The 14,381-nt window shown below is 42.2% G+C and overlaps 1 protein-coding gene across 1 annotated transcript in view; it reads right to left on the bottom strand.

Annotated features, from left to right (window-relative positions):
• Positions 1-4,178: 4,178 nt before the first annotated feature.
• Positions 4,179-14,381, bottom strand: part of LOC143276904 (stromal cell-derived factor 2-like) — a 13,268-nt gene continuing 3,065 nt past the window's right edge. The window contains exons 4-6 of the mRNA XM_076581567.1: positions 13,017-13,156; positions 11,440-11,521; positions 4,179-9,657 (exon numbers count right to left, since the gene is read on the bottom strand). Of these exons, the coding sequence (XP_076437682.1) occupies positions 9,480-9,657; positions 11,440-11,521; positions 13,017-13,156 (400 nt within the window). The 3' untranslated portion in view covers positions 4,179-9,479. The remainder of the gene's footprint in view (positions 9,658-11,439; positions 11,522-13,016; positions 13,157-14,381) is intronic.

Here is a 14,381-nt window from a genome sequence, read left to right as displayed (position 1 = left end):
CCAGACTTGAAAGACCTGAGAGTGGAGACTTGACGAAGCGAAAGAGGAAGTTCATTCCAATTGCAAGGTCCAGAGACCGAGAAAGAACGGCGGCCAAAAGTCGAGTGTTTGAATCTGGGTATGTGTAAACAGAGTGGATCCGAAGCCGATCATAGTGAGCGAGATGGAGTGTAGAGGTGAAGGCAGCCGCAGAGATAGGAAGGGGCAGTTTTGTGAATACATCTATAACATAGAGTACTGATCTTGTACTTTATTTGGTGTGAGACAGGGAGCCAGTGGAGATGTTGCAAAAGAGGAGTGATGTCCTCAGATCTTTTCTTTCTGAGGACGAGTCGGGCAGCAGAGTTTTGTATGTACTGAAGGGACTGAATGGATGAAGCAGGCAAACCAGACAATAGAGTTACAGTTTGACTGGAAAAACAATCTAAGCATCTAGTCGACTATTCGGATGAGATGATAAACCGAAGTACCGTGTACAGCACGCACTTGGCACACTGAAAAAGAACCCATGGCAACGAGAGCATTGTCCTCTGGCAAAATTCTGTAAAAAGAAACTCTGATTGGTACATAAATGTATAAGCATGCACTCAAAACCTGACAAAGTGTGTTGGGTTATGCTGCTGATCAGGCACCGGCCTAGCAGTTGTGGTGTAGCGTATATGGGTTTGTCCGAACGCAGTGACGCCTTCTTGAGAAACTGAAACTGAAAACAAACATTAAATGGACTACATCTTCCACGAGATTTCCGTCGCACAGTTTTGCAATATGGATTGGCTTTTACCCGGCCAAAATGTGGGAGGCCATTCAAAGGTATTCAGTTAGATCTCAGCAGCCACATACATCACGTCTGTGGGTGAGAAGGTGTAAAAACTTGATATATAATTTGCACTTATGACCCCCTTGCGGTACAAACTGTAATCTTCCTCAGACAAGATAGAACCATGCCAGATGCCAAAGGCTGAGTGGCTAAAGCATTGGACTTTCCATGTTGATACCAAAGCTCATGTGGCCTCTCCTGATATATGATATCAGCTGTAGCACAGTCGAGTCAATTGAGGCAGGGATCAACAAGTGCACACTCAAATCGCTTGGTGTCCCACCTGGTCTCACTGACGTGGCACTCTACTGTCACCAAGCAAAGCTCTTGGGGTACCTCTCAAGTCCCTTGTCGAAGAATACAAGGTAGGGAAGGCAAGACTTCTCAGCATGCTCGAAGACAGGTGACAGTATTGTGAGATCCAAACAACCCAAGCTGAAGACTGGCATAAAAAAAATCAGGGAGGCAGTCAATGCAGCGAAAGAAAGCCTTAAGACAAAGGAAATAATAGGACACACCCAAACCAAGAGACAAGGCCTGGAATTGACAAAAATGGAATGGTGGTCCAAGGCAAGGAGGAAAGCAAAAAGAGACATGATCATACAGGAGACCAAGAAGGAAGAGGATGATAAAAGAGTCCAGAAGGCAGTCCAGCAAGGTCAGCAGGGACAGTGGGCAACATGGGAAAATGCACTCCAAAGGAGCCTCAGCTGGAGCGACATGTGCAACATGGCCCCTTTGAGGATCAGCTTCATCCTAAGATCTGTGTACGACCTCCTTCCCTCAAATACAAACTTGGTGAAATGGGGGAAAGCAGATGATCCTGAGTGCCCACTCTGCCATGGCAAACAAACAGTGGAACATGTCTTCAGCTCATGCAAAGTGGCGTGCTCACAAGGACGGTACACATGGAGGCACAACCGAGTGCTAAAAGAAATTGCACACGTGGTGAGCACTGTCCAAGGAGCACCAACCCCATCAGAAGTTCCAGTAGAGTTCCGCTCGGCAGAAGGCAATGAAGTCTGGCCAGGAACAGCATCCAAAGTTTCCAAAGCATGGAAACGTGGGCTGCTTGATGGTGCCGAAGATTGGGAATGCACAGCTGACTTACGAAAGGGGAAGAAACACCTGGAAATCATCAGCAAGAGCGGCATGAGACCTGACATGGTACTTCACTCCAAGGCAACGAAACAAGCGATTCTGATTGAGCTCACTGTGCCATACGAAAGCCCACATCTACAAGATCGAGAAGTATGCTAGTCTAGCCAGCAGCCTGAGAGAATCTGTCTTCCAAGCCAAAGTCCTCGCCATAGAGATTGGTGCAAGAGGGTTTGTGGGCACATCTGCCTACAGCCTCATGAAACAGCTGTCAGTTTCTGGCAGAGAGAGGACATGGGCTCTCAAGGCAATGGCAGAAGAAGCAGAAAAGAGTTCCAGTTCTGAAGTGGCGATGCGGGTTCGAACCTGCTGAGGACCAAGAAGAAGAAAAGAAAAGAAAAGGTGGCAATACAAGGGCATCCAGGGGTCATGACCTGGATGCAGCCCGGCCCCCTTAGAGTGTAAGGAGTCAGGGGCCGAAACACTTGACTGAGGGGGACTTCTTCTCTGAAGACCTTGTACTGTCCAGCTCACCCTAGAGTTTCTTATCACTTGTATTGTCCAGCTCACCCTAGAGTTTCTTATCACTGCTTCAAATAAACTGTGGCGAGTACGCGCTTCACAAAAAGTTATTCATTCACACTTCATATGATCGTAGCTCTACCCCTATCTTTTTAAGAGCTGTTTCGATGAGTTCATTATTAATGCTTAGCAGGATGTTATTCACCCACAGCTTTGTGGTGGGTTTTTCATCCCCCTGGTCTTTGTTAACAAAAGGCTTCTTGTCGAGGAAAGACACTCGTGCTCCCCTGAACAGGAACCCTTCCAGTAACAACTGGTCTCTTGCTTCTTGATTACGTGGATATATCCGCCACAGACCGCGAATCCACTGCGCCCCCCGAATTATTCCTCGACTGCACGCAGCCTCCGCAACAACACAACAGTCATATACTGTAACCAGCGACTGTAGGGAGTGCCCTGGCAGTAACGTGTACTGGTTTCACCACTGGCGGGCCTGGCTTGGCCGACGCCATGGTGGCTCCAACACTGGAATCTGCTATCTCCAGGCCTTTTTCTCTCGTTCCGCACACAGGTGTTGTCGAAAGGAGCACAATTCAAACACACAGTACACTCTCTTTTCTCACTTACAAACATGGAGCAAAATCCTTCGACATACCGAAGCCACTATATTTTTGCAAAAAAAGCACAGAGCACAGAAGAATGTGGCCTGCCGACAGAGGCTGAACTGGAAGTCCAAAAACTATAATCTTCATCAGACGAGATGGGTTCATGCCAGACTGGCGCAAAGGCCGAGTGGTTAAAGAATTGGACTTTCTATTTGAGAGTCCCAGGTTCGAATCTCACCTGGTGAATAGAGAGTGGAGATTTTTCCGATCTCCCAGGTCAACATACGTGCAGACCTGCAAGTGTCTGAACCCCCTTTCATGTGTACACACACACAGATGATCAGATACACACATTCAAGATCCTGTAATCCATGTCAGCATTCGGTGGATTATGGAAACAAGGACATACCCAGCATGCATCTATTCATGTGAAGATAACAGCCAAAAAATCACCCTCGAAGAAAGCTTGAGCATCTTCAGCACTCTGGAACCGCAACCTCCCTCTTAGCTGACGCCTTACCAAAATGATCGAAACAAATCACAAGGGGGCAAACTGAGGGAATAATATGGGGTATATGTACACTCTTTTCCACCACAAAGTCAAGTTGCTCAACTTGCTGCTTCAGTGTGTGCACAGGTATTGTCTTGATGCAGCAGGAGACACACGGTTTTCCATCCATTGCGGGGACGCTGACTGTACCATGCCTCGAATATTCCAGGCAAGCAGTGGTTGAGACACCAGTCTGAGGTAATCGCTGCTGGTCAAGCATCTGTCTAGCCGATGTGGTGTGGTGTGTATGGATTTGTCTGAACACAATGACGCCTCCTTGAGAAACTGAAGCGCAAACAGGCACGGACACGACTGACTGTCATACAGGGGTTAAAGAGGGGGAAAGGTGAGGTGTGGATTCAGTGTGTGTGGGTGAAGAGAGATCTAGAGAAACCAGCTGAACCTCACACAATATATAATTGTGCTTGCACACACACACACACAAAAACTCTCAAACACAAACACAAGTATGCACACACACAGACACACACACACACAAACAAAAACTCAAACACAAACACATATACAAGTATGCACACACACACACACACACACACACACACACACACACAACCCCAACACAAACTGAAAAAAAAATCATTTATTCGCGCTTTATTGCAGCTACACTCTCTCCATAAACATTTACACTTCATATATAATTCTCATCACCATAATGACAGTCACATCATATGCTTCAAATAAACTGTGGCGAGTACGCGCTTCACAAAAAGTTATGGACCACTTGGAAACCTGCACAAATTTCTTCTTGGGTGCATGCTGAAATAATGCCGAATTTTCAGCAAACAGAAGAGTATACAGCTAATGTAATAAGTACCACCCACAACCAGAGGTGTTTTCTTGCACAAGCACTTCCATGTTTTTAAACATGAAAAGCCACAGCTATCATTTCTTTATCAACCACTTAACATTTGTTAAATTTGGAGACATTGGGGTTTTTTTCAAATGCATTTTTCAAACTGTTGATGGTGCACATGTGCCTGAAAAATGATCTGTGTGTTTAGCGAGAGATCAGTAGATCAAATGCAACATGCATGATTTAAGCTATCTCTCAATCTTGTTAACATTTTATGAAAATACAGTTATATACCTGCATTTTTTAAGTGATCTTTAACAGCTGTTTGTGTGTTCGGTGTGGCTAGTGGCAGACCTTATGCAGCCTGCGTGATTTTAATCATCTCTCAATCATTTTTTTAACATTTTACACAGTTGTATTCCTGCTTTCATGAAGTGGTCCTTAAACTGTTTTGTTAATCCTGCAAAGGTAACGGCCTACCTTACAATAGCTGTATGACAAAAATAATGAAGACAAAAACAAAACTAAAACTGTAGCATATAATCATCAGTGGGGAGAAAAACAAGGGATGATCAACTCAAACCATCCCTTAAAATAATAAGATCACTATACATACAAAGAGACAACACCTAAGTGCTTCCTCTGAATATTAACTTGGTGAAATCACAAATTTGAAAAAAAAATTGAAATACTGACAAAAAGAAGAAAGAAATACAGACACAAACCAAATATGAGAATAAAAATACCTTCTCTGCTACTGGCATTGGAAGAAAAAAAACCATCAGAACCAATACATATCTTTCTATTTTACTAGCAAAAATAAATAAATAAATTGTATTTTCAAAAAAAAAAAAAGCCTCCCCTAACCCTCAAAATAAAGAACAGAATATCAAAAATGAATAAATTAATCAAACAATAAAAATTTTTTTTTTAAATGCAACACCACTGTCTCCATTCTACTACCTCTCTTCTCCATTTCTACTGACAACTAAACCAACATATGCCTCCAAACAGTTAATTAATATAGCATTCCGGACAGCAAACTGAACACAATATGAAAGCACTGAAGAAGACACACACGCTAAGCGTGTGTTCTGTTCTTCAAAAACCCTGATTCGCAAACAATCTTTCTGTAAACTGTGCAGCAGCCAACAAAACAAGAAGCTAAAGTAAACGTGCATACTGTTAAAAAAAAAAAAAAAAAAAAAAAAAATCAGCATTTCTTCTTCCTCCTCCTCCTTTCTGTTTTATGCTCCTGCATTATATGTTTGAGTGGACTGTCATGTGTGAAAACTAAGATTGTTTTTACCCTGCCTCAGACTCAGAGGCACAGATTCTGTTTTCGGGGGTAGGGTGCATGTTGGGTATATTCTTACTTCCACAAACCACCAAATGCTGTCATGGATTTGGGGATCTTGAATGCGCAAATTTTATCTTCTACATGCAGAATACACATGAAAGGGGTTCGGGCACCAGCACGTCTGCATTATCGTTTGACCTGGGAGATCGGGAAAATCTCCACCCCTCTCTCAACAGGTGCCGATATCAGGATCGAGCCCCATGCCTCAAGACTGAAAGACCAACACTCTAACCAACTGGCTGCTGTGGCCATCAGTTTAACTCTTTGGAGATGCACTGAGACTTAAGTTTCAGTACTCTGTCAACTCAAAATGACGTGCCGAAGCTTAAGGTTCGGTGGAACGTCAATCTTTTTTTTTTTTTTTAAATACACTAAGCAAGGTTCAATTAAAGGGAAACTATACAGGCTTTTAGAGTGACCATTTTCCTGCATGCAATTCTTTCCCTTAGACCATGGTACAGGCATAAATACTACCTTTCAGTGGTGTATTGACACACGTCAAAGGTTACTTTCTCAACCCAAATGGCACTCACTGGTGTTACTTGTTGTGACACAACAAGGTTCAGACATTAAACCTACTTCCTAGACAATGGTGACAAATTTTCTTATATTTTTTTTTTATGACAAAGACATGCAGCTGGTACCAGACAATGATTTTGAAAGTGCTGACAGAAGTTTTGCTGACTGACCCCTATGACAGTGAGCACAGTACACATTTTATGTTTTTCAGCATCTAGTTATACTTTGAAATGTAAATATATATATATATATATATATATATATATATATATATATATATATAATGACTTTGTCCACTTACCCACAGCTCCAAAGAGTTAATGTGTGATGCTACTATCTTCATATAAACTGATTGTTTTAAAACCTGCATGAAACCCAGTCTGTTTCTGCCAACAGAATGAATGAACAACAGTGATTGTGCTCTGCACAAAAGGCAGTAAATCACACTGATTGGCTAAACCAGAAACAGGTGTGGGAAGTGGAATGGGGTGTGGGGTGGAAAGGTGTCATAGTGCTGTTCAGCCACAAAAGTTCAGTAATTCCAACACTAAAAACAGCAGTTTTGTGATTTTCAACTATTACAAGTATTCTAACTGATACCATAACAAACAAAAAAGACTTTAAATGCGCACCTGTTACCAATTAACAAAGCAAGAATTAATGATTATTGACTTTTTTTTAAAGGAAAAAAAAAGTTTCACAATAAACTGTAACTCATCATTGAGAACAAATGGATTTCAAAAACTGATGCCTTGCTCACCTCTATCATAATGTGTGCCCAATATCTTCATTTCTCTGAGATAAAAAAAAATGAACTGGAAATGTTTGCTGTGGTGTTTATAAGCAAAGCTCAGATGAGAGTGGAATGAATTGTTAACATGATAATAAACAACAACCAACTTTGCGCAAAACCGATGCACACTAGCATACACAGGGTTCACTTATGGGTGAGAGGGGAAAAAAAGACTTGACCCGTCTCCATTTTTTGAAACAATATCCAAAGGTGCCTTTTCAGATACATAATCCATCTCCAAGTTATTTAAAAACTACAGATGTTAAATCATTTGCACAGGTAGTTATCACTGCTAATATCCAAACGTACAAAAGAAGGAAAAAAAAAAACTCCCCCAGTTCCAAATTCAAGCCATCTGTCAACTTTGTTTCACACACACACACACACACAGAAGAGAGAGAGAGAGAGAGAGAAAGAGAGAGAGAGAGAAAGGAAACAAGGACAAATGAAAAGAAAACAAAAAGCTCTCTTGTTCTGTAAATCACAAGACATCAAATCAGTGAACTGCATGCTTGAATGCAAGATTCTGAAGTCAAAGGGAAACAATCACATGTGTACAAAGGAATAAAAAGAAGATGATATTTCAAACCAGACAAAACCTCTGGTATTTTTCGAATGACATCATAACGAGTCTGGTTCAACATTTGTATCATTCTCAAACAAGAACATTGTTTTGTGTTTTGTTCAGCCTGAAAACTAATCATTTCAATTAATCATTTCATGAGAATGCACAAAAATTTCAAAGATTTTTTTTCTTTTCTGTTCTTTATGTGTAAAATATCTGGAACTAGTCCCAAGAAGAATACAAAGGAAAATCTTCACAACGTGGAATATTTTAACACAGCAGTACGTGTTTAGGAATTATTGTACTATGTTTCCCACATATGGCGATTACCTATTGTATTACTCCACAGTGTCTTATTGCCGTAATATAATAATACAAATGTTTGACGACACAAAACAGCAATTTTTTGTTGGTTTCTGTTGTGTTACTCCTGTCATAATTTCGATCACTATTTCTGCTGATAACTTACAGAGACTCAGCAGTAGTGGTACCTTTATTGGCACAACAAAACAAAACAAAAAACAAAACAAAAAACAAACCCTTCCACACTGAACATTTTGCTGGCCTAAAATATAAACAAACACCACCAAAAAATCAGAACATAAATATGTGTGCCGTTTCAAAATTCCGCTGGTGTAAAATACGAGCAAACACAAACAATGTCTGAAACACCAGAGAAAAATGTATACATAAATATGTGTGCAGTTCTGAACTTGTCTGGGAAGTACACAGGAATCTTGCGTTTTTTATTGTCTTCAAAATTCTTTCAGTATAGCTCATCAACCTAACACAGTATACCTTCTGGTTTCAACAGTCTTTTTTTTTCTGCATGAAATCTGACTGAGAAGGAGAGACAAATATAAATAGTCATGCGCATACACACGAACATGTATGTGTATCAATTTCACCAGGGGACAACTCCCTTGTTGTCTTGGGTTTCTTTTACATGAGTTAGGTGCATGCTACTACCCACAGGAACTCTTATTTTCATCTCATCCGAATGACTAGCATCCAGACCACCATCAAGGTTTAGTGGAGGTGGGAGAAAATTCTGGTGAGTTTGTTGAGAAATGTGCATGTGATGCTGATGGGATGTCTTCCACAAACAACACAACAATGCCTTTACAGACACTCAATTTTTGCATCTTTAAAAATCTTAAAACGCAAACACACAAAGTCAAGAAGTTTGCAAGTCCGATCCCTCTCACTGGATGAGGGGAGTGGGGGTGGTGGTGCTGGGGGGGGGGGGGGACTAACAACAGCAGAGGGTGGGTGGTGGGGGTGTGGGGAGAGTGTTCGAATCAAATCGTCTTCCACACTCAAAAAGCCCAGCCGACCGACTGCAGAACGGGGTCATTTCTGAGCTGTGAACCAAACCAAACCCATGAGTTCTTGGTTAAAACCAGTTAGGGAAAAACCAAAAAAAAAACAACAACAACAAATGTTAGAAGCTTTGTGCAGTGAAGCAAAGAGGTCAGGGCAAAAAAGAAAAAAGAAAAAAAAAAACATACTGCCAACCTTTCTGTGCGCAAAAAGAACAGCAGCAGCAAATAAAACAAAATAATAAAGAAATAAAATCCACATTTCCTAAACCACAGATCCTTTGATTAACATTTAACCTCCAGAGACCTTCAGTACAGACAGAAATGCAAACAAACTAACAAAAATTCACACACATGAAAAAACAACAACCAAAAAACAATCAAAACACTTCTTCACCATTCATGTACCAACATTTTCTGTCCTTATATTCCACCACATTCGAATCATTTCAACGGCGACAACACCACACATAAATTTAGGACACACACACACATCAGACACACACACAGGCGACTAAAACTCATCGTGGACTTGCGAGGTAGGTCTCCCGGAGTCTTTGTTCTGTGAGGGGGTGATGTAGATGCCCTCGGCTGCCTGCCAGTAGTTCATCTCACTGGGTGAGGGGTAGCCGCTGACCTCCTTCTGCCCATGAATGGGCCGCCCGTAGGAGTTGCCGCTAACGTGCAGGTAACTGAAACACACCAACATATACCCTATTTTACAGACTAGGTGTGTAGTATTTCAAGGCGCACCTCCCTTCCAGTATTCTAAAAGTAATCTCATATTTACTATGCATAAGGCGCAACACTTTGTAAAGCGCATGAAAAAAAATCAACTCTTTTGCTGCGACTTTCGTCAACTGGACGGTTCACCGCCACAGACGACTTCAGTAGACAATGCAGCGTCTGTTAAACAGGCCATTTTTCACATTGTAAAAAAAAGCTTCACAGCTGCAGCCAACTTCCCTGTGCCATTAGACACTAACTTTCCTTCTTTGACCGAGTTGAAAGTGATCAAGTTCACTATGTTGTTTCGACATGAACTAAGTATCATGCGACTGAGAGAGAGTGAAGTCAAAAACATTTGGCGCCGTGGAGTGTTTTAGGGTATGCAAGCAAGATTAACACACATACACACTGACGTGCATGTAGCTGAAACATATCATCCACATTTAGTGCTGCTGCTTCACCTCACTGCATTATTGTGGAGTGATGGCCTAGCTGTAACACACCCACCAAGGAAGTGACGGAATCTGATCCCACAGGTTTGAATTCCACATTTCCCAATATTTTCTACCCCTCCACTAGACCCTAAGTAGTGGTCTGCATGCTAGTCATAAAGATGAGATGATAAACTGAGGTCCTGTTGCAGTATACATCTAGCTCAAGTAAAAGAACCCAGGACAGCAAAAGGGTTCTACTTGGACAAAATCTGTAGAAAAATCCACTTTGATAGAAAAACACACACACATGCAGGCACAAAAAAAGGTGGGGGCAGAACTGTAATGTAGCAAAAAGCTCTCCTCTCTAGGTAAGCCACCCAGAATTCACACAGAGAAATCCACTATGACAAAAATATAACACAATACAGAACAATACAGCATGGAACAATACAGCATGGTACAATACAATACAACACAATACAACCAGGATTCCAACAGATGTGACCAAAAAAAAATTCCTCACTCTCTCCTATTTCACTGACCAGACAGAAGATTCTCCATACAAAACACAAAGCGAAACTGGACCCAAAATCTGTTTGCCTCACTGCTCACTACAGGGATATCCATCGATCTCTCTCTTACTACAGAGATTAGTGGATATCCCTGTAGCAACATTCAATTTTCAACACATCTTGTTGTTTTGTTTTTTTCGATGCATTAAACTCCTTGTTGAATACTACTGGTCACCCCCAAAAACGGAGTATGGAGGTCCTATTTGGCAGGGTAAAAACGGTCATACACGTAAAAGCCCACTCATGTACATGTATACAAGTGAACGCGGGAGTTGCAGCCCACGAATGGAGAAGAAGAAAAAGAAGAACAGTACTGGTCAAAGGGTTTTAACAAAATTCCAAGACTCTTCCAGAACCAGAAAGTCAAAAACGTATTTTGTCCAAGAGTTTGCCAGCCAACAACATGGTTCTCTCATTTTCCAAACACTTCTCCAGCCTTGGAAATGGTTATCTCATTTTTTCCAAGACCTTTCCAGCCCTGGAAATAGTGCTCACACATGTCCAAGACTTTTCCAGCCCTGGAAATGGTTCCCACATTTTTTTTTTCCAAGACTTTAGCAGACTTCCATGACTCTGTACAGACCATGTTTTTGGGTGTGTTCTGGGGGGCTTGGGGGGGGGGGGGGGGGGGTTGGGGGGTTGGTTGCTTTGTCGTTTTTTGGGTGTTTTTTTTAAGGAAAGTTCTGCTTATGCTCTTCCAGTTTGTTTTCACTGAGCAGCTTTACGTAAGGACACTTACTATTCAGTGACCACATGCTTGAAGCGTACTCTGTCCTCTCGACTCCAGTACTTGCCATTGCACACCACCACCCAGTGGTCGCCTGACAAAGACAGGTAGCAGAAGATGGAGGTAACATTGGCGCCAACTTTCAGCATCAACATCAACAGCGACATTCAACATCAAAACATCAACATCAACACTTCACATCAACATTCAACACCATCACTGAACATCACCATTCAACATAAACACTTCACATCCACACTCAACACCATCAATGAACATCAACAATCAGCATCATCACTTCAAATCAATATTCAACATCATCACTGAACATCATCAACACTTCACATCAATATTCAACACCATCATTAACTCACTCCGGACGATGGAATGCTTAAGCGTTCCTGACGTAAGGTAGCATTCTGGACGAAGGAACGCTGTAGCTGTTTCGACAATAACAAATTTTTCCGTAACAACACACTCCACAGCGAGCCAGCGAGTTCAGGACCCCACACAACAAGCTAATCTGCATACGTATCAAAAATACCGTCGCAGGCGATACAAGTTTTGACATCGACGAGGATGATGAAGACGTTGAATAAAGTGTCTGCGGTGAGGAAAGCTACCAACAAGAAGATACTGATAGTAATTCAGCTTCTGAGAGCAGTGAAGAGGGAGGGGGGGTGGAAGTACACACAACCTGAGGAGAGGGGTCAGTGGGTCAAGTACAGTGGTTTTCATTCAGTTACTTTATGTTTTGTATTTTTTGTGATTTTTTTCCTAACCCTAACAAATGGGTCGTCTGTAGGGAAAAGCAAGGGAGATAACTATTCACCCGGAGTGAGTTAAACATCCAACATTCAACATCAACATTTCACATCAATATTCAACACCATCAATGAATATCAACATTCAGCATCAACACTTCACATCAACCTTAACACCATCAATGAATATCAACATTTAGCATCCGAACTTCACATCAACATTAACACCATCACTAAACATCAACATTCAGCATCAACACTTCACATCAACATTCAACGCCATCACTGAACATCCACATTCAACATAAACACTTCACAAGAACATTAACATCATAACTGAACATTAACATTCACCATTAACACTGACAGTCAACATCATCACTAACAATCGACATCATCACTTAACATTCAAAATGCAACATCAACACCAACATTCAGCATCTTGCACATAAATCAACACCAATATTCAACATTTATGTGCATGCGTAAGTGTATCGTCTGTGGTATATGTTCATCCCATGTGTCTGTCATTGTGTGTGTATGCACGCATGTGCACTGTCTGTGTGCACCAACATGTTTGTGAGTGTGTGTGTGTGTGCGCGCGCGCGTATGTCTGTTTATAAATAAAATATACAACCAATATTCCACAGCTTTCAATTAACATCTCTTCTCTGTGTGTGCACGTATGTCTGTTTATAAATGCAATATATACAACCAATATCCCACAGCTTTCTGTTAACATCTCTTCCCTCCCTTGTTTCTGTCCCTCTAACTTCCTTCCACACACCACCCATCCCCCCGCCCCCTACCCCTCCCCCTACCTACCCTCATCCCCTTCTCCGTCGTCTCCGAAGGCGGACACCTCCAGGTTGTGAGACAGAGGGGACTGGAAGTGGTGGCTGTGCAGGTTTCGCCGGCTCGACAGGTGCATCAGCCGGATCGTCTGGCCACACTTGATGGGTGACCTGAAACCACACACATCCTTATTTAGATTTTGTTTTTTAGGGGGGGGGGGGGGGGGGTTGTGTGTGTGTTGTTGTTGGTGTTGTTTCTTTGTGTGTGTTTTCATACTTGTGTGTGTGTGTGTGTGTGTGTGTGGTGTTCTTTAGATTTTGTTTTTTAGAGGGTTTTTTTTGTGTGTGTTGTTGTTGGTGTTGTTTCTTTGTGTGTGTTTTCATACTTGTGTGTGTGTGTGGTGTTTTTTGTGTGTGTTTTTTTGTTTGTTTTGGGCTTTTTAGCCCTCACTCTTGCAGTCTTTTTCTTCCCCCTGGACCCTGTTGTAATCCATTCAATGCTGGGGGAGTTTACAGCCTTGGCAGTTTCCTCTGCCATACTGATGTGGAAAAACAAAGAAAATACGAAAAGACAGGCGTAACAGCCGAGTGGTTAACGCATTGGACTCTCCACCTGAGGGTCCCAGGTTCGAATACTGTTAATGGCACCTGGTGGGTAAAGGGTGGAGATTTTTCCGATCTCCCAGGTCAACATACGCACGTTAAAAATCCTGCAATCCATGTCACCGTTCAATGGGTTATGGAAACAAGAACGCACCCGGTATGCACACCCCAGCAAACAGACTATGGCTGCCTACATAGTGGGGCAAATAAATAAAACGGTCACACACGTAAGATGTTACATGTCTGAGTGTGTATGTGTGCATGCCTGAAATCTGATTGAATGACACAAGAAACGAATAACGAACGCCCAATGGCAACTGTCAGCCAGCTCTACCCAGGTAGGCAGCCTGTTGTGCAAATGACCCCGAGTTTGTAAAGCACTTAGACCTTTGTTTCCAACCAAGGATAGGTGCTATATAATTTCCATATCAAATCAACTCAAATATACTGAATCTGATGGGTCTTTCTCTCCAAACTGACACGTGGGGACACAGCTGGGAAATACTGTAGTAGTTCCTTTTGCTTGCGGTTTACGCATATATGCAGTAACGTGTAGACCATTGGAACGAAACGAATTTTGACTCAATCAGGGCACAGGGCTGGATGAGTTAAAGAGTCACTGGGGCGCCACACAAGAGAACTGTTCACCAGACACCTCCAGGTCTGTCGGTTTGAGTGTCAAAGCCTGGGTCTCTGCAAGTGGTTTTCCTGTCCATTCTGCACTGTTGTCAGTCCATCCTGTTTTCTCTGTCTTCTCCTCCTGTCTCCCTCCCTCAACAGTTCCTTGGGGGAT

Source organism: Babylonia areolata, chromosome 33 (genome assembly GCF_041734735.1).
Source record: "Babylonia areolata isolate BAREFJ2019XMU chromosome 33, ASM4173473v1, whole genome shotgun sequence".
Classification (NCBI taxonomy): Eukaryota; Metazoa; Mollusca; class Gastropoda; order Neogastropoda; family Buccinidae; genus Babylonia; species Babylonia areolata.
The sequence above is the reverse complement of the archived record's forward strand: the minus strand, read 5'-3'. Positions and strand labels throughout refer to the sequence as shown.